The sequence below is a fragment of the Salvelinus fontinalis genome, chromosome 12, assembly GCF_029448725.1.
Source record: "Salvelinus fontinalis isolate EN_2023a chromosome 12, ASM2944872v1, whole genome shotgun sequence".
Classification (NCBI taxonomy): domain Eukaryota; kingdom Metazoa; phylum Chordata; class Actinopteri; order Salmoniformes; family Salmonidae; genus Salvelinus; species Salvelinus fontinalis.
The window spans coordinates 33,562,358-33,583,928 of NC_074676.1; the positions used below are offsets into that span (position 1 = coordinate 33,562,358).

Here is a 21,571-nt window from a genome sequence, read left to right on the forward strand (position 1 = left end):
TAAATATCACAATCATATCAATTACACCAAATTGCCCATGACTTTACACGAGAGGATGGCAGTATCGCTCCTGAGTGGAATGTATGTGTGTTTTTTCAGAGGGACCAAACTTGCGCTAGCCTCCTCTTTGACATGCGAACTCACAGCCTCTCTGACAGACATACAGACAAACTGAGATTCATGTTTGAAACCAAAGCCTCATGTTTAGACAAAGATCTGTTTTTTTCATTTGCACCGGGCAACAATGCAAAACACCAGGGCGAGGGAGTGTGTGTGTGTGAGGCTGAGCAGTGCTGCATTCTATAGACCAGTGAATCAGACAGAGGGGTAGTAATGGCGAGGCAGAGAGAGCTACTGTACGTGAGTGTTTATAAGCCTATTGGTGCGTGTGAGCGGTTGCAGTGCTCACTGTGGTCCAGGAGCCATATCTCCACTGTGTGAGGAGCTGACCCGAGGTGTCAGGGCGGACGGTGCTGTGTTGAGGAGAGGCCCAGGGACACGGTGCCACCTCACAGTCCTGGCTGTCCCTGGGTCTGGATGCTGCGTTACACTTCCTGTCATCCACAATGTCCCCATACAACCCTGACACACACCTCACAGCCCGCATCTGGTAACCATGGCCACACGTCACTGCACACTGCAACAACACACATAGGAGAGAAACACACAGGGTCAGATGATGGCCTGGGACTCCAAAAGGATTGACACTAAAACCATGGCAGATCAGTGTTTACTTCAAGGAAGGATGCAATTTTAACTCAGCTCACATATTCTAGCCCAGCCAAGCCCAGTCTAACTTAATGTAGTTGAACCCTACTACTTCCCAGACACCCACCCTCTCCCCCAGATCTCTGCTAACGGAGCGGCAGGTAGCCTAGTGGGCGGGCAGGTAGCCTAGTGGTTAAGAGCGTTGGGTCTATATATCTAAAAGGTTTCTGGTTCAAATCCCTGCGCTGACAAGGTAAAACATCTGTGAATGTACCCTTGAGCAAGGCACTTAAACTCTAATTTCTTTTGTACATTGTTCTGGATAAGAGCATCTGCAAATTAATGTATTTGTCTTTATGATGGATCCCCACGGCAGCAGCTACTCATTCTAGGGTCCGGCAAAGTTAAGGCAGTTATAAAAAATGTAATTCCTTCACAACAGATTTTAAAACATATTAAGTGTGTGCCCTCAGGCCCCTACTCTACTACCACATATCTAGAACACAAAATACATGTGTACGTGTGTGTATAGTGCATATGTTATCGTGTGTTTGTATGCATGCGTCTGTGCCTATGCTTGTGTTGCTTCACAGTCCCCGCTATTCCATAAGGTGTATTTGTATCTATTTTGCAATCTAATTTTCCTGCTTGCATGAGTTACTTGATGTGTAATAGAGTTCCGTGTAGTCATGGCTCTATGTAGTACTGTGTGCCTCCCATAGTCTGTTCTGGACTGTGAAGAGACCTCTTGTGGCATGTCTTGTGGGGTATACATGTGTGTCCGAGCTGTGTGCCAGTCGTTCAAACAGACAGCTCGGTGGATTCAACATGTCAATACCTCTCCCAAATACAAGTGGTGATGAAGTCAATCTCTCCTCCATTTTGAGCCATGAGAGATGCATATTATTGATATTAGCTCTCTGTGTACATTCAAGGACCAGCCGTGCTGCCCTGTTCTGAGCCAATTGTAATGTACACACATTTGGTGGAGGAAGTGCTGCAGGATTTGGGCAGTAGATTGTGATTACACAGGAATTAACAGCCATATATACTGTATACCAGCTCTGTCAATGGAACTATCATGTTGAGTCAATGAATGGTCAAAGACATGAATTCATCCATTCAATCCTGCCATACTGGCTTGTGCACACCAGACAAGGTGCATGTATATAGGCTGAGGAAGTATTGGACTAGCAGACTTACAGGGTCTGAGTGTGTACGGCTCCGTCTAAGGCAGTGGGGGGACCTGATAGTGTGGTGAGTTATGGAGTGGTGTGCTCTGACTTGAGATGTCATTTCCTCCCCTAGCGCTCTCACTCTGCCCTCATATCCTGTTGGAGTAAATCTGACCCCACACACAGATACACACCACAGATACACACTGGGAAGGAAGGGGATGTATGTGCAAAGCACACGTGCAGCCAGACACATAAATAACACACACTACAATGTTACATACTTAAACATTCATTCCTGCACATTCATTCTTATTCAATCACAAAGATTCAACCACACAAGAACCTGAATCTGTCAGACACAGGCACATGCAGATCCATCCATCTGGACTCACCGGTCCCCAGACACCGACCTGCCAGGAGGCACAATCTGGCAGCTCACAACTCCCCACGGCTAGAGGCTTGGTGTTGGGGTCACAGAAGTGTTCACTCAGATTCTCCTCTCCTACCCCCACACTACAGGATACCTGCCTGTGTCTCATCCCCTTCCCACACGTCACCAAGCACTGGGAGGGGACAGAGGGAGAGATAGGGTCAGGGTGAGGGAGGAAGACTAATAAAGTATATGTGTTATGAAGGGTGTGTGTGTGGGGGAGGAAAATTGTGTGATTGTGTGTGTAAAATGTTATCCTCAAAGTGTGTGTGCATGTTAGAGCAAATGTGATGCTTTTACATCAATACACATATACTTTATAAAGTGTGTATATTTATGTGTTTTATTATATGTGTACATTAATATGCATATAATTTATAGAGGGTGTATATATTTATGTGTTTTATTATGTGTGTACATCAATATGCATATACTTTATAAAGTGTGTATATGTATGTGTGTTTTATTATGTGTGTACATTAATATGCATATACTTTATAAAGTGTGTATATTTATGTGTGTTTTATTATGTGTGTACATTAATATGCATATCATTTATAAAGTGTGTATATATTTACGTGTGTTTATAGAAGCGTTTATTGATGTGAATGTAACAGTGTGTGAATTTGTGTCATGTGTGTGTTTGCACTGTGTGTGTGCGTATGTGTGTGTGTGTGTACTGTGTGTGTGTGAAGTGTGTGTGAAGTGTGTGTGAAGTGTGACCCATACCTCACTCCACTCGCTGACTGACCAGTCAGGGCAGGCCTGGTCGTTGCAGCTCTCCACGATCATTCTCTGGTAGTCACTGCACTCCCTGTCCACCAGTCTCCTCCCCAGATTGTTCATACAGTAAGAGTCCCTGGTGCGGGCCCCATGACCACACGTCTTAGAACACTGAATGATGCACACAACACTCAGCATTAGATTCACCATTCAACATGTACTGCACAAAAGTCTAACAAAAACACTGCACCGAACATGTACAAAATACTCTCTACTACCTGTAATCTAAATCACATGTTGTTAAAGGAATTTCGATTCCTGTTTATTAACCAATTCAATTAAAACACTCTGCCCATAAATAAAAATTTGTAAGATAATTATCTGCATAAAATGGACAGATGCCAGTCTTAAAATCAATCAATCAATAGCGTTTATTCTCGAGAGTACTGATCATAATACATTTTACATCAGGTTATATAATAAGAATGATGTCATAGGTTTTAATGTCCAACCTCCTCTCGGATACAATGGCAATACAGTTCGAGTTCTCATTACTGTCTGCCACCTGTTCAACTATCTACAACCAACTCAAGGTCTTTCCCCTCCCTGGGTAGAGACATCATTCAAGCCTGTCTGAAGATAAACCCATTCTTTCTAACAAGGAACACATTACACTCAACATTTATGAGTTATAATTCTAAGTCAAATGTATACATATTTTAGTCATTAAACACAAAAATCCCGTAACACATGTCCACTTATAATAACACCTGTCATGCATGAGAAGACTAAATAAATGGAAATGGGCTGCTTTTCAAGACAATGTGCAATAGCATCACATCACGAAAACAGGCATTGTAATGATGTGCGTCTTTGACTGTAGTTTCTACTGACCTGGGACCAGGCGCTGTACTGCCAGCTCTTGAGCAGGCAGTCCCCGTGGCAGGCCTCTCGGGCCTGGGGTTTAGGTAGGTCAGAACAGGCCCTCCCCTCCACCCTCTCACTCTGCCTCTTCAGCAAGCTGTACCTCATACACTGCACGTCCATGGTCCGGTAGCCAGTGCCACACTTAGCAGAACATTCACTCTTCCCTGCTACATTCCACCTGCAAACAGGCTATATGGGTTAGTGTCTGTTTAACAGATATATAGTGACAGTGTGTGTGTGTGTGTTAAGTTGTGTGTGTATCTACCTGAGTTCACAGTCAGTGTTACATGGCTCAGTGGCAGCGTTGGGACGGGGTAGAGGCTCACAGCGCTGGTCAGAAACCCCCAGGTGGTCACTCTTCCTCACACATACTGCCTTGCGCTGTCGTTCACCTACACACACACACACACACACATGTAAGATTTGAATGTTTGAATTAGATCCGATCGGGCTAGGATCGACTGCCAAAGATCACATTTCCCCCTCCTTTAAATTGTTTTATTAACTCTCTGCGATTGGGTCCCAGTCCAAATGGGATTAGGGGTTCTGGGATGAAACTGCTTCAACTGGATCCTGCTAATGATGCTGAGTCCTGCGAGATACAGGAAGTTTCAGCCCCTGGTCCCAGGAGAAACTTTCAGGAGAGATTTAGTGTGCTCAGAACAGGGGAGAACAACTGCCCCCTCTCATTGGCAGGTTGACTTTTAGTCTGAGTCTTGTCCTGGTGGCAGAACTGAGCGATTTGCCCTTAGATAGGCCAGCTGGGAAGTCAAAATTGGCTATAATGTAAAACTTCATGAACCATAAAATAGCTTTTTGGTCTTAATTTAAGGTTAGGGTTAGGCATTAGGGTTAGGATTCAAATCAAATTGTATTACTTTGTGGCTGTGCCAGCTAGTGACCACACTACAGAGCTGCCTCCAGAACAAGATTCATGAAGAGAAACGCTACCCTGCCTCTCATCGAAGCCACGGAAGTTCAAAGCCGATTGTTTGCAGAAAACAGGATCCCCCATTATAGTGAATGAAAAAATGGCAATCTTTGTGGTCAATCTTTGTGTAAACCCCCCCCCCCCAAAAAAAAAACAAAGACAATCATGGTACTAATAATTGCTTCTAATATACCAGATGTATGTCCTTGAACAGATTATTTAAAAATTGCACACAGGAAAAGTTACAAGGATAATTTAGTTGCTAATGGCAGCCTGCAATACCTTGGTCGGCCTTCAACCTGAGTTACTCAATGAGAGGGGGCAGCACTGAGCTAGCCTGCAACGTTACTTCCTGGAGTAGATCAAACTGCACATGTTATGTCTTATGAGACGCCATCGTAACCGACTTCATTTGGCTTCAATGCGCTATTGGATCTTCACATAGGAATGAATGGTGCGGCAGGTATCCTAGTGGTTAGAGCGTTGGACTAGTAATCACAAAGGTTGCAAGTTCAAATCCTGAGCTGACCTTGTAAAAATCTGTCGTTCTGCCCCTGAACAAGGCAGGTAACCCACTGTTCCTAGGCCGTCATCGAAAATAAGATTTTGTTCGTAACTGACTTGCCTAGTTAATTTAAGGGAACCTTTAAAAAAAAAAATGGTGTCACGGGATTGATGGCTTTGTCCATTCAAATATACATGAATTGGCTCAGTAAGGTTAGAGGGCAGGCTAAGGGGAAGGAAGGTGTACTGGGATGTGATCAACCAGGTCACAGCAGAGGGGCTGCCAGGAGAGGAGGTCGGTTGATTTATAGGGGGGGTTCGTACTCAGTACTCATGCTGTGGTGTGTGGGGGTCAAAATAGCATTGGTGGCTAAAGCCTGAAACACATGGGTAACAGGGTGGATAACTGTGACCTTACCCTGACACTTGGGTAACTGGGTGGATGACTATGACTTTACCCTGACACATGGGTAACTAGTTGGACGACTATGACTTTACCCTGACACATGGGTAACTGGGTGGATGTCTATGACTTTACCCTGACACATGGGTAAGTGGGTGGATGATTATGACTTTACCCTGACACATGGGTAACTGGGTGGATGCCTATGACATTACCCTGACACATGGGTAACTGGGTGGATGATTATGACTTTACCCTGACACATGGGTAACTGGGTGGATGACTTTACCCTGACACATGGGTAACTGGGTGGATGATTATGACTTTACCCTGACACATGGGTAACTGGGTGGATGACTTTACCCTGACACATGGGTAAGTGGGTGGATGATTATGACTTTACCCTGACACATGGGTAACTGGGTGGATGATTATGACTTTACCCTGACACATGGGTAACTGGGTGGATGATTATGACTTTACCCTGACACATGGGTAACTGGGTGGATGACTTTACCCTGACACATGGGTAACTGGGTAGATGATTATGACTTTACCCTGACACATGGGTAACTGGGTGGACGACTATGACTTTACCCTGACACATGGGTAACTGGGTGGATGATTATGACTTTACCCTGACACATGGGTAACTGGGTGGACGACTATGACTTTACCCTGACACATGGGTAACTAGTTGGACGACTATGACTTTACCCGGACACATGGGTAACTGGGTGGATGCCTATGACTTTACCCTGATACATGGGTAACTGGGTGGATGTCTATGACTTTACCCGGACACATGGGTAACTGGGTGGATGTCTATGACTTTACCCGGACACATGGGTAACTGGGTGGATGTCTATGACTTTACCCTGACAAATGGGTAACTGGGTGGACGACTATAACCTTACCCTGACACATGCGGCTACAATCCAGCCAGGAGCCTGAGGGGTCCCACACAAACTGTTCCCTGTGCTCCTCGATGGGGATGTTGAAGGAGTAGCGCACATCTGGGTTGTACAGGTTCCCCACACACAGGACCTAGGGCAACAATGATACGGGAAATACTTATATAGAAGGAGAGATGGGGGAAGGGAGGAGAGGGGGACAGAGAAAGCTAGAGGGAGAGAAAGCAGAGAGAGATAAAGACAGAAACAAACAGAAGAGCGAGAGAGAGAGAGAGACAGACAGACGTCAGCCTTGCCTGTAGGATGAGTTCCTCCTCAACACGTTCAGTGCAGTTGATGCGCTCCTCTTTGGTGTCCGAGCCGCTGTACTCAATGACGGTTCCCTTGAAGGGGATTTCCCTTTTGAACATGGCCACCACAAAGTTCCCATTCAGGAGAAAGTTAGAATGACTGTCAGATAAAGCTGAAAGGAAACAAACAAAAAGTGGAAAAATAAATAATAAAAAGAAAATATTGCCTCAAGACATTGGATAAAAACTGCTTTCTTTGCTAAATACTTTTTGAGTCTTGTGGGTTTCAGGTTTGGAAAATCGTTTGAGGGGGAAAGTAGCTTTGTCATTCCAAGCTGTATGTAAACATTCAATGACTTCAAACCAAAAATGTTCTGCAATGCCATTGTTGCAAGAGGGTATGTTGAAACATTGGTGGCACCAAATTGCAGTCATTTGGAGTTAGACTGCGTGACTCTCTTTACGACTGGCATTACAATGCTAACAAAGTAGCTCCACTGTCTTGAAATACAAACCAGTGCATAAAAACACACAAACACAAAAGACAAGCTCACACATGCTGAACAAACCCTTGTTTATACACTACCAACCAAACACCAACTACCCCCTTCAACACACACACATACACACAAGAAGTATGGTTCTGTGAAATATGCAGTAATTGCAATGTGAGAGAGCCCATGTTGAAACAATGTGTGTGATTAGGTCTCTAGGCACAACTTTGTTCACATTCAAGTCTGTACACTACCAGAAGAGGACCCCAGCTAGTCCTCTTTAACCCCTGACTGCCTGTGTGTGTGGTGTGTGATGGCCAATGACAAAAACACCTCTTCTGGCAGTCATCACCTGCACCCTCCAGCAGTGAGAAAAATGCATTGGCTAACACACATAAACAAACAAAGCCATTGCCCATCTCACCCAGTCCCTATCCACTTTCATCTGGCCTGGCTACACATGGCTCTAATTAACACCTTTTCTACACACATTCAGCTTCCTCTCATTCTGACACACTGTTTGCTTTCCCGGCTATCCCTTATCCTCTGGCCCATTTGGCTCCGGGCCCCACCATGCTTCCTCCATATACAGTTGAAGTCGGAAGTTTACATACACCTTAGCCAAATACATAAAAACTCAGTTTTTCACAATTCCTGACATTTAATCCTAGTAAGAATGTAAAATGTCAGAATAACAGAAGAGAAAATTACTTTCATTACATTCCCAGTGGGTCAGAAGTTTACATACACTCAATTAGTATTTGGTAGCATTGCCTTTAAATTGTTCAACTGGTTCAAACATTTCGGGTAGCCTTCCACAAGCTTCCCACAATAAGTTGGGTGAATTTTGGCCCATTCCTCCTGACAGAGCTGGTGTAACTGAGTCAGGTTTGTAGGCGTCGTTGCTCGCACATGCTTTTTCAGTTCTGCTCACAACTTTCTATAGGATTGGGGTCAGGGCTTTGTAATGGCAACTCCAATACCTTGACTTTGTTGTCCTTAAGCCAATTTGCCACAACTTTGGAAATATGCTTGGGGATCATTGTCCATTTGGAAGACCCATTTGCGACCAAGTTTCAACTTCCTGACTGATGTCTTGAGATGCTGCTTCAATATATCTACATCATTTTCCTCCCTCTTGATGCCATCTATTTTGTGAAGTGCACCAGTCCCTCCTGCAGCAAACCACCCCCACAACATGATGCTGCCACCCCCGTGCTTCACGGTTGGGATGGTGTTCTTCGGCTTGCAAGCCTCCCCCTTTTTCCCCCAAACATAACGATGGTCCTTATGGCCCATAAGTTCTATTTTTGTTTCATCAGACCAGAGGACATTTCTCCAAGAAGTACGATTTTTTTTGTTGCAAACCGTAGTCTGGCTTTTTTTATGGCGGTTTTGGAGCAGTGGCTTCTTCCTTGCTGAGCGCCCTTTCAGGTTATGTCGATATAGGACTCGTTTTACTGTGGATATAGATACTTTTGTACTTGTTTCCTCCAGAGTCTTCACAATGTCCTTTGCTGTTTTTCTGGGATTGATTTGCACTTTTCGCACGAAAGTACGTTCATCTCTAGGAGACAGAACGCGTCTCCTTCCTGAGCAGTATGACAGCTGCGTGGTCCCATGGTGTTTATACTTGCGTACTATTGTTTGTACAGATGAACTTGGTACCTTCAGATGAACGTGGTACCTTCAAACCTGCGTTTGGAAATTGCTCCCAACCCAAGGATGAACCAGACTTGTGGAGGTCTACAATTTGTCTTCTGAAGTCTTGGCTGATTTCTTTTGATTTTCCCATGATGTCAAGCAAAGAGGCACTGAATTTGAAGGTAGGCCTTGAAATAAATCCACAGGTACACCTCCAATGGACTCAAATGATGTCAATTAGTCTGTCAGAAGCTTCTAAAAACATATTTTTCTGGAATTTTCCAAGCTTTTTAAAGGCACAGTCAATTTAGCCTATGTAAACTTCTGACCCACTGGAATTGTGATACAGTGAATTATAAGTGAAATAATCTGTCTGTAAACAATTGTTGGAAAAATTACTTGTGTCATGCACAAAGTAGATGTCCTAACTGATTTGCCAAAACTATAGTTTGTTACCTTCTTATGGCTGCAGGGGCAGTATTGAGTAGCTTGGATGAAAGGTGCACAGAGGTGCCCAGAGTAAACGGCCTGCTCCTCAGTCATAGTTGCTAATATTTGCATATTATTATTAGTATTGGATAGAAAAAAACTCTGAAGTTTCTAAAACTGTTTGAATTATGTCTGTGAGTATAACAGAACTTATATGGCAGGCAAAAACCTGAGAAGTTCCACTTCCTGTTTGATTTTTTTCTGAGGTGGCAGATTTTCAACCAAGCTCTCATTGAAATTACAGCGAGATATTGATGAGTTTTCACTTCCTACAGCTTAAACTAGATGTCAACAGTCAATAGAACTTTGTCTGATGACTCTAATGTGAAGGGGTCCGAAGGAGACAGGAATTAGTCACCACTGCCACGAGCTGACCATGCTTTGACCACGCGCGTTCACGTGATAGACAGCTACGTTCCATTGCTCAACTGAAGTCAATCTAATTCTCCGGTTGGAACGTTATTCAAGATGTATGTTAACAACATTCTAAATATTGATTCAGTACATCGTTTGACATGTTTCTATTGACTGTTATGGAACTTTTGGACATTTCGTCACGTTATAGTGGACGCGCTTTGTGACTTTGGAATTGTTTACCAAATGCGCTAACCAAAGTAGCTAATTGGGCATAAATAACGGACATTATCGAACAAATCAAGCATTTATTGTGGACCTGGGATTCCTAGGACTGCATTCTGATGAAGTTCATCAAAGGTAAGGTAACATTTATCATGTATTTTCTGGTTTCTGTTTACTCCAACATGGCGGCTAATTTGGCTATTGTTCTGAGCGCCGTCTCAGATTATTGCATGATTTGCTTTTTCCGTAAAGTTTTTTTGAAATCTGACACAGCGGTTGCATTAAGGAGAGGTATATCTATAATTCCATGTGTATAACTTATATTATCATCTACATTTATGATGAGTATTTCTGTTGAAACGATGTGGCTATGCAAAATCACTTGATGGTTTTGCAACTAGTGAATGTAACCCGCCAATGTAAACTCTGATTTTTTTAATATAAATATGAACTTTATCAAACAAAACATGCATGTATTGTGTAACATGAAGTCCTATGAGTGTCATCTGATGAAGATCATCAAAGGTTAGTGATTCATTTTATCTCTATTTTTTTTAAATTCATTTTATTTTTTATAAACGTTTGTAGTGCTTTCGCTGAAAAGCATATTTGAAATCGGTCACTTTGGTGGGATTAACAACAAGATTACCTTTAAAATTATATAAGACACATGTATGTTTGAGGAATTTTAATTATGAGATTTCTGTTGTTTGAATTTGGCGCCCTGCACTTTCACTGGCTGTTGTCATATCGATCCCGGTAGCGGGATGCAGCCATAAGAAGTTTAACAAGAAATTTGTGAAGTGGTTGAAAAACTAGTTTTAATGACTCCAACCTAAGTGTATGTAAACTTCCAACTTCAACTGTACATTCTGACTGGTATAAATGACTAGTGGTTTGGTATTAGTCCATACTTCCTCACCCCCTTTAACCCCACTTCCTAAACAACCTGTCCCTAAAGCTGGGGTCACTGGGTGGGTAACCATGTTCTGACCAATGGCTGCCCTTTGATAGAGGAGCGGGGGAAAACACATTGACCTATTGTATGGTGCCCACCATTTAAAGAGGCACCAATAAACATATTTAAAGCCTTTATAGCTAGAAAGAATTTGCCATAAACTGGCTGTGAGTGAGTTGGCCTGGTGTGAAGCACCATGGCTAAGCAGTGACAGCATCACTCACACACACGCACACGCACACGCACACACACACACACACACACACACACACACACACACACACACACACACACACACACACACACACACACACACACACACACACAAACACAAACTCACCGAGGTAGTTGTCATCCTCCGACTTCCCAGAGTAGCTGACCTGTTTAATATCAATGTTGGTGGCTCCTGCAGGGATCCGCACCACCGTGTTGTAACCTGGATGGAGAGAGAGAGAGAGAGAGAGAGAGAGAGAGAGAGAGAGAGAGAGAGAGAGAGAGAGAGAGAGAGAGAGAGAGAGAGAGAGAGAGAGAGAGAGAGAGAGGCCCACCCATAAAATAATATGTAATTATTTCCCCGGCCCGGCGCTTGCCTTGTAATTTCCCTGGGTCTGTGTTCCATGACAGGCCGACATGGGTAGAGGAAAGAGGAGAGGAGAGACTGAGCAGGAGCGAGGGAAACGGTGAGAGAGAATATGGAGGAAGACAGTAGAAACAAAACAGGAGATGAAAGAGAAGAGGTGAGAGGTGGAAAGAAGTGAGAGGAGAGGGTTAAGACAGAGATATTAGAACGAGGGGAGAGGAGAGGGTTAAAACAGAGATATTGGAGTGAAGAGAGGGTTAGAACAGAGATATTGGAGTGAGGGGAGAGGAGAGAGCCAGGGTTAGAACATAGATATTGGAGTGATGGGAGAGGAGAGGGTTAAAACAGAGATATTGGAGAGGGGAGAGGAGAGGGTTAGAACAGAGATATTGGAGTGGTGGGAGAGGAGAGGGTTAAAACAAAGATATTGGAGTGAGGGGAGAGGAGAGGGTTAAAACAGAGATATTGGAGTTAGGGGAGAGGAGATGGTTAAAACAGAGATATTGGAGTGAGGGTTGAGGAGAGGGTTAAAAATAGATATTGGAGTGAGGGGAGAGGAGAGGGTTAGAACAGAGATATTGGAGTAGGGGGAGAGGAGAGGGTTAAAACAGAAATATTGGAGTGAGGGGAGAGGACAGGGTTAAACAGAGATATTGGAGTGAGGGGAGAGGAGAGGGTTAGAACAGAGATATTGGAGTAGGGGGAGAGGAGAGGGTTAAAACAGAGATATTGGAGTGAGAGGAGAGGAGAGGGTTAGAACAGAGATATTGGAGTGAGGGGAGAGGAGAGGGTTAGAACAGAGATATTGGAGTAGGGGGAGAGGAGAGGGTTAAAACAGAAATATTGGAGTGAGGGGAGAGGACAGGGTTAAACAGAGATATTGGAGTGAGGCCGTCATCGTTAAATAAAGGTTACATTATAAAAATATAAAAAATAGATATTGGAGTGAGGGGAGAGGGTCAGAACAGAGATATTGGAGTGAGGGGAGAGGAGAGGAGAAAATAGGGGATGAAAAGAGGGTGAGAGGGGGAAAGAGAAGGGGGTGAGTGGAGAAGGGAGAGAGAAGTGCCTGGGCCACTCGGGGGCAGCACTAGTAAAGGTTATGTCTTGTCACACCGACCGACCGGCCAACCACACACTTTATCACTCAATCTACGTTCGGTGGTCACTATTGTTGATTGAAGTGCATTTTCTTTGTAGTCAAAGGAATAAGCCCATAACCCTTATATTCTCCAGTCACTCTGGTACCACAAGAAAAGGCTGCAGCTTCCAGTCTTACAGCATCAACAACAAAAAATTGACTTTTTGCTCTAAATTCTAAAAGATAAACAACATTTGCTTAAGAATGTCCATAAGAAACTCCAGTGCTAAAAAACAGCAGCATAAATGTCTCTTCTGTGCTGTTAGGTTTTAAGTAGCATGTTAAATTCCCTCTCTAACCAGTGAAGACAGAATAAGCACATAAGTACAAGGAGTGGGTGAACTGTGTAAACCGCAGACCAGGTCCCCCTTAGAGAAAGCCACAGCTCATCCACAGACCCTCGAAGCCCCCAATGCAACCGTTCACCACACACACCATCTAAACGCAACCACAGGGAGACCGTGGAATGCAAACACAGTCCTCCAGGAGAGACACCCCTGGTGCACCCTGGGAAAGCTGAGGTCTACCTCATGATGGGCAGACAGACACACAGCACTGTACCGAGGGAGAAGAAGACTAGGAGACCACTGTTCTAAATGTTTTTTTACTGTACATACGCTAATTTAGTTACACAGCAAAGGGTAAGTCATAGGTTACTTCAACTTTCAATGTGTCTAAGCGTTACAGCTTGGGATCTGGGTAAAGGAGCTAAATGAATAAAACAAATCATTATTATTATAAAAAGGAAGTGTGCTTTTATCAGGGTCCAGAGTCTCCTCAGCTCTGGGTGAGGTCCTCAAACCCCTGAGTTAGTGGCTCTCCTCTCCTCATTTAGCTGTTTACACTGTTAACTGGCTAAAGAGGGAGATGGACAGGGAGAGGAGGATGGAGAGGGAGAGGAAGGAGTCGAGGGAAAGGGAGAAAGAGAGAGGGAGAGGTGAGGGAGAAGGAGAGAGAAGAGAGAGAGAGGGAGAAGATGAAGAGAGGGTGAGGAGGGAGAGGAGTGGACCATGCTGGACCAGAGATATCCTGGCTGGGCTGAGTTCCCATTCATGTCATCCTGGTCTAAGCTTGGTCTGGCTGCACATGCTTGGCCTGGGACTCCTCAGTAGAAACACAAGCAGAGGAATGGACAGATAGAGGATGAGAGATGAAGAGAAGCAAATAGCAAAATAAATATTGAGTAAATATTGAGCCAAATTCACTACCATTTATGCTAATTTATTTTGTTATTTTGCAGCTCAGACTTGAAGGGGATTTGATGTAATCAGTGCTTGGCCCGGGAAGAGACATCATACTAATCACGAGTTCAAGGGGGTCACGCTGGGTCGGAGTTAAGTTTGAGAACTTCTAGAGTTTACTGAGGTTTTCAACAGGTTTTGGAGACTTATTCAGGATATCCATTATGCAAAGCATTGTCCCAAAGCAAAAGGAAAATGTTCACTCCCTTCACTAGCATCCAAAAGTTGTGTCATAATTCTGTTGTCATTTGTGCATTGTCCAAGTGTCAATTAGTTTAGCATAGCACAAATCTTTATGTACTTTGTATATTGCATTTCAACTGTTCATAGACAGTTGTTGTTGTAAACAGTGTGCAATACCTGCTAACGTACTTTGGAATAGAGGGAAAGAAGAGAAAGGCAGCCTGGCTTACCATACTCAGCATCGTTGAAGGTCCCAGCAAGGGTTTTGCAGGAGGAGTTGTCCCCTCCACACACTCCACACTTGTCATTTTTCGCCTTGGAGTTCAACACATGATCACAGCCTGCTTGCTGTTAAAACAGACAGAGACACACCAATCAGACAAGGGGTCACACAGAGACACACCAATCAGACAGGGGGTCACACCAAGGGCTATGTCAATCATCAGTGGTCACAATCCTGCACTAAAAATAGACGTTTATATACTCAATCCAACACCGCAAAACTAAAGCTTTCTCTGTTTCTGTGTGTGTGTGTGTGTGTGTGTGTGTGTGTGTGTGTGTGTGTGTGTGTGTGTGTGTGTGTGTGTGTGTGTGTGTGTGTGTGTGTGTGTGTGTGTGTGTGTGTGTGTGTGTGTGTGTGTGTGTGTGTGTGTGTGTGTGTACATACTCTGATACAGTATGTCACAACATTGTTAGTGATATGCTGATATAGACAGACACATCTGAGAGAACATATATCAGTTTGTAAGTTAGCTGTGTTTGATACACAGTATGACGTTAGGGAGTACAGTTACCCGACAGAGGCCTTGAACACAGATATCGTAGGTGTCTGGGCCACACGGCGTGCCGTCGATGACACGATCCTTCAGCTGATAGTAGGCCATCGTCCCAGCAACCCGACAGAAGAGCTTGCACCGATCCTTCATTAGAACTACACAGGAAAAACACACCCATTGGAAGATGACTGTATGGTGTGATATACATCAGTGGAGGCTGCTGAGGGAAGGATGGCTCATAATAATGGCTTGAACAGAGTAAATGTGTTGGAAACCATTGGAAACCATGTGTTTGATGTATTTGATACCATTCCACCTATTCCACTCCAGCCATTACCACGAGCCCGTACTCCCCAATTAAGGTGCCACCAACCTCCTGTGATATACACTGCTCAAAAAAATAAAGGGAACACTTAAACAACACAATGTAACTCCAAGTCAATCACACTTCTGTGAAATCAAACTGTCCACTTAGGAAGCAACACTGATTGACAATAAATTTCACATGCTGTTGTGCAAATTTCCACCTTTTGTCTATTCCATTTGCACAACAGCATGTGAAATTTATTGTCAATCAGTGTTGCTTCCTAAGTGGACAGTTTGATTTCACAGAAGTGTGATTGACTTGGAGTTACATTGTGTTGTTTAAGTGTTCCCTTTATTTTTTTGAGCAGTGTATATATACTGACAAAGCTATGGATGAATCATTTTACATGACATGATATAATGAATGTCAAATAACAACAAAAACAATAATAATGGCAACAACAACAACAATCTACAGTTAGTAAAAGGCCTCAAAAATAGGTCTACAAACTCAAAAATATGTAATTCTCTACAAAAGTACAGCTGTTAACATTTTTGCAAGGGTCAGCAGTTAGCTTTGCTGAAATAACTGCATTTGTATCAGTTGTTCAGAAAAATCCCTATTCTGTTTGACACCATTTTGGCCTCTGTGCTTGGTCAGTGTGCTTGGTCAGTGTGCTTGGTCAGTGTGCTTGGTCAGTGTGCTTGTATAACATTGTATTGTGATAGCTCGTGGTTGCTTCTTCCAAATCTTAAACCCTGCGCTAAAGCCCTGTCTCCTTTGCCAAATGGCAACTCGTTCAACTGTGCAAGCCATCACTATAATTATTACAATTTCGTGAGGTATAGAAGAGGGAAGCTATCCAGGAGCATATATTTTAGTACTGTATGCTTCTCAAGTGTTGATTACTCTGTACATTTTTCATGTCTGTTCCTATCATGACTATGCAGAGCATTGAGGGAAAACACACTGACAGAATTTGCCTGTACTGAGCCAAAAGCCAACAGTACAGTTATCTACCTACCAGGACACAATGGGGAGTGGGGAGTGGGGTAAGGAGACAGAAGAACCAGAGCCATGTTTTACGTCATTCCAAAAAATATTGACACCTTAACCCCACCTAGCCCTCAATTAGGCATGGTGGACCTTCTGACAGTTGAAGTCTGGTTCTTTGAGCTCTGTGAGGGAGCATTAAGAGGTGTCTATAGGTGTAGTATAGGGTAGGGTATAGGGTAGTAGAATGCTATAATGTAATGTTATCAACTGTTATCATAGAGGCTTGGTGTTATCATGGTTTAACTACTAGTACAGTGAGTACTCCCACTAATAATACATGGAGTTTTATATATGGACTTTTAAAGGACTCAAAGACATTTTACAATAGAGGGTACTCACTACCACTGTACTTGGGCACCCAGCGGACGGTGGGAGGTAGACCGTTGATGTTGAAGTGCTTGCCGTCGAACTGAGAGCACTGCTCCTCGCGGAAGTCTCTCCGTCCTCGGGGACACGGCTCAGTGTTGCACGACCGGAACTTCATCCTTCGACCCACGCAGAACTTTCCTCCATTCCGGGGCCTGAAGAAACATCACAGCAAAATAACTTGATTAAAACATGACTGACATTTACAGAGGCTTTGACTCTTTGATTGAAATGTGTTTTGCCAAGTATTTTCCTCAGGCTTTGTTTGTTATTCTTTCTTACTCAGGTGTAGCATTGTTTTGACTGTTACTCAGGTGTTGTATTGTTTTGACTGTTACTCAGGTGTAGCATTGTTTTGACTGTTACTCAGGTGTAGCATCGTTTTGACTGTTACTCAGGTGTAGCATTGTTTTGACTGTTACTCAGGTGTTGTATTGTTTTGACTGTTACTCAGGTGTAGCATTGGTTTGACTGTTACTCAGGTGTTGTATTGTTTTGACTGTTACTCAGGTGTAGCATTGTTTTGACTGTTACTCAGGTGTAGCATTGTTTTGACTGTTACTCAGGTGTTGTATAGTTTTGACTGTTACTCAGGTGTAGCACTGTTTTGACTGTTACTCAGGTGTTGTATTGTTTTGACTGTTACTCAGGTGTTGTATTGTTTTGACTGTTACTCAGGTGTAGCATTGTTTTGACTGTTACTCAGGTGTAGCATTGTTTTGACTGTTACTCAGGTGTAGCATTGTTTTGACTGTTACTCAGGTGTAGCATTGTTTTGACTGTTACTCAGGTGTAGCATTGTTTTGACTGTTACTCAGGTGTTGTATTGTTTTGACTGTTACTCAGGTGTAGCATTGGTTTGACTGTTACTCAGGTGTTGTATTGTTTTGACTGTTACTCAGGTGTAGCATTGTTTTGACTGTTACTCAGGTGTAGCATTGTTTTGACTGTTACTCAGGTGTTGTATAGTTTTGACTGTTACTCAGGTGTAGCACTGTTTTGACTGTTACTCAGGTGTTGTATTGTTTTGACTGTTACTCAGGTGTAGCATTGTTTTGACTGTTACTCAGGTGTTGTATAGTTTTGACTGTTACTCAGGTGTAGCACTGTTTTGACTGTTACTCAGGTGTTGTATTGTTTTGACTGTTACTCAGGTGTTGTATTGTTTTGACTGTTACTCAGGTGTTGTATAGTTTTGACTGTTACTCAGGTGTAGCACTGTTTTGACTGTTACTCAGGTGTTGTATTGTTTTGCCTGTTACTCAGGTGTTGTATTGTTTTGATTGTTACTCAGGTGTAGCATTGTTTTGACTGTTACTCAGGTGTAGCATTGTTTTGACTGTTACTCAGGTGTTGTATTGTTTTGCCTGTTACTCAGGTGTTGTATTGTTTTGACTGTTACTCAGGTGTAGCATTGTTTTGGCTGTTACTTCTGGTTTGTTTTGACTAATCAGAGCCCTTACTCAAGGTGTGTGTCATTGCTTTGACTGGCTACTCCTGGTGTGTTTTGACTTAATTTGGCTTAATTAGACTAAGACTTGATCTAACTCAGTTTTGTAGCAGTCTCCTGGTGTGTTTTGGCTGATTAGTTAGGTGTGTTGAAGTCTCCTGGTGTTTTGCACTAATCAGAATCAGAGTCTTACTCAGGGTTGTTGCAGTCTCTGGAGGTACTCCTGGTGCCTCCTCCACAGGTCCTGGAACAGACACTGTAGTGCCCCCAGGGGCCCCACTCCCCATGGACCGGCCGCAGGTCCAGCTCCTTGTTCACACACTTCCCATGTCTGCAGTGCTGCACAGAGAGACAGTTTAAGTGGTAATATTTCCAATGTATTCTAACGTATTCACGATGGAAAATAAAACTGAAACTTGAATTTCAAACTTGAAAACACATACACACACAGGGGATCCTCTTAAAGAGTGTGACATCATCACTCATCACAATCCCAACCAACACACCCCAGTTCAAGAGTGTCAACTCAGCTCCGGTTGGTGGAGTTTCCGATTTAGCGCAAGCAGCGATCACAGCTGGGAGTTTTGTCCCTCCTTCCCTAATCCTCTTTTTAAATGTAAGACTATCTCCTAAAAGTAAACAAGAGGATGCTAATCCGGCTATTATTTACCCCAGAGGAATGCTTCCAAGTTCCCCATGCAGCTGTAGGGATAGGGTCTGTTGGGCCCCAGCCCCGGACCAACGACTAGCCTACTGCATGGGGAGGGATGAAGGAAGAGGAGGAGATAATGGGATGACAGTGCCAGTTAGAGGAACCAGAGCCAATACATCTTCAAATACGTTTGGCTGTTTCCTCTCAATGAGCTAAGCTAGGTCCTCTCCTGTTGAATTCCTGCTCTTGTGTGGACAGCTAGTTATTCCGCCAAACTATGTAAGTGGGCACTCCAAATGCCACCCTATTCCCTTTAGTTCCCATAGGGCTCTGGTCAATAGTAGTGCACTATGTAGGGAATAGGGTGTCATTTAAGATGCCGCCTGAGCCTGTGATGACTAGGGCATTCTTTCATCAGCAGAGTTGGATCTTGAAAGTGACCCTATGGACCAATCTCAGAGGAAAGAGCTGCCTAATGAAAAGCATAGGGGAGGAAGAAACAGTCATTGGGTTTATCACACTACATTGCCATATATATGTTATCCATTCACGCTGATTCATAAGCTTTTTCAGATAAGCTAAGTGTGCATGAAGACAGTGTGGTATGAACGGAAGACACTCTGCATGTTACTGCCTAGGTATAGGACTTACCAACCAACCCCTGCCAAGAAGTGGTAGACCTAACAATGCTTTCATAAAGCAGGCATGGCAGACTATTTAGCTCTGTCTGTGTAACCAAATCTCTGACTCCATGGAGAAGATAGCAGGAAGTTCCTTTTCAGAGAAAGAATGCGGGACAAGACGGTGTCTGTCTGGGTGCACAGCGGCAGGCAGGCAGCCCGTCGTCCGGGCACACAGACACGGGAAGCGGTGGCACGGTGGTGATAAAAGAAACCCTAGAGTTGTGATAACAGGATAACACAGCTCATTACTGGCTTGAAATCAGCAGAACTTTGCCTTTCTCCCCATTCAGACAGAAACCATGTGACCAAACCGCAGCACACTGGGCACACTCAGAAAGGAGGCTGTTACGCTGCTTTTATTGTACATGTCTTAACTATCTTCAGTGGTATGTAATATATATGGATGCAGTTCCATCTGCATGTTCAGCCGTCACGCAGAAGGCCAAGTCTTTGCAATCTCCATTTTCCACTCAACTGTATTGGTATTTTTTAGGATCTCCATTAGCTGTTCCTGTGTTCCACACAAAACATGAAACATGACATAATACAGAACATTAATAGACAAGAACAGCTCAAGGACAGAACTACATACATTTAAAATGTCACACATAGCCTACATATCAGCACATACTGTACACACAAACTATCTAGGTCAAATAGGGGAGAGGCGTTGTGCCGTGAGGTGATGCTTTATCTGTTTTTTTAAACCAGGTTTGCTGTTCACCTGAGCAATCGTACGTTTTCTTAAATTGATTTGTTTTCTTGAATTTGGGGACTGTGAAAAGACCCCTGGTGGCATGTCTGGGTGTGGTAATTGTGTGTGTCAGAGTTGTGTGTAAGTTGACTATGCAAACAATTTGGAATTGAACACAATATTTCTTATAAAAAGAAGAAGTAATGCAGTCAGTTTCTCCTCAACTTTTAGCCAAGAGAGACTGGCATGCATAGTATTGATATTAGCCCCCTGATTATCGTGAAGAGCAATATGTGCCACTCTGTTCTGGGCCAGCTGCAGTTTTTCTAGGTCTTTCTTTGCAGCACTTTGTAACGGTAATCCTCTTCCTCTGAGGAGGAGGAGTAGTGATTCGACCAAGGCGCAGCGGGTTGTGAATACATAATTTTAATAAACAAGACGGAAAAAACACGAAACGAAATACACTTGAATGATTAACAAAATAACAAAACGGAATAGACAGACCTGGACATGGAACTTACATAAAACACGAAGAACGCACGAACAGGGAAAATAGACTACACAAAATGACGATGTACAAAAACAAACCGAACAGTCCCGTATGGTGCGACAAACACTGACACAGGAGACAACCACCCACAACGAACACTGTGAAACAACCTACCTAAATATGACTCTCAATTAGAGGAACGCCAAACACCTGCCTCTAATTAAGAGCCATACCAGGCAACCCTAAAACCAACATAGAGACAGAAAACATAGAATGCCCACCCAAACTCACGTCCTGACCAACTAACACATACAACAAACTAACAGAAATAGGTCAGGAACGTGACATACCCCCCCCCCCCCCCCCCCCTTAAGGTGCGAACTCCGGGCGCACCAGCACAAAGTCTAGGGGAGGGTCTGGGTGGGCATCTGACCACGGTGGTGGCTCAGGCTCAGGGCGAGGTCCCCACCCCACCATAGTCAATCCCAGCTTACATCTCCCCCTACAAATGACCACCCTCATATTACACCCACTTAATCTTTTGGGTAACATTGAGACAAGGGGCAGCACCGGGATAGAGGGATAGCTCAGGACAGAGGGATAGCTCAGGATAGAGAGGTAGCTCAGGATAGAGAGGTAGCTCAGGATAGAGGGGCAACTCCGGACTGAAAGGCAGCTCCGGACAGAGAGACAGCTCTGGACTGAGGGGCAGTTCTGGATAAATAGCCGCTCTGGGCTGAGGGACAGCTCATGACTGGCTGACGGCTCTGGACGCTCATG

General features: G+C 43.8%; 1 protein-coding gene across 3 annotated transcripts in view; it reads right to left on the reverse strand.

The window, feature by feature from the left end:
• The window catches only part of LOC129867215 (A disintegrin and metalloproteinase with thrombospondin motifs 20-like), a 164,137-nt gene that overhangs the window by 42,133 nt on the left and 100,433 nt on the right, over positions 1-21,571 (reverse strand). For all 3 annotated transcript variants that reach the window (XM_055940473.1, XM_055940475.1, XM_055940474.1), the window contains 12 exons: positions 18,466-18,611; positions 16,796-16,977; positions 15,112-15,248; positions 14,548-14,665; positions 11,513-11,608; positions 7,015-7,181; positions 6,722-6,851; positions 4,232-4,358; positions 3,934-4,144; positions 3,046-3,210; positions 2,279-2,449; positions 410-637 (listed from right to left, as the gene is read on the reverse strand). In XM_055940473.1, the coding sequence (XP_055796448.1) occupies positions 410-637; positions 2,279-2,449; positions 3,046-3,210; positions 3,934-4,144; positions 4,232-4,358; positions 6,722-6,851; positions 7,015-7,181; positions 11,513-11,608; positions 14,548-14,665; positions 15,112-15,248; positions 16,796-16,977; positions 18,466-18,611 (1,878 nt within the window). The remainder of the gene's footprint in view (positions 1-409; positions 638-2,278; positions 2,450-3,045; positions 3,211-3,933; positions 4,145-4,231; positions 4,359-6,721; positions 6,852-7,014; positions 7,182-11,512; positions 11,609-14,547; positions 14,666-15,111; positions 15,249-16,795; positions 16,978-18,465; positions 18,612-21,571) is intronic.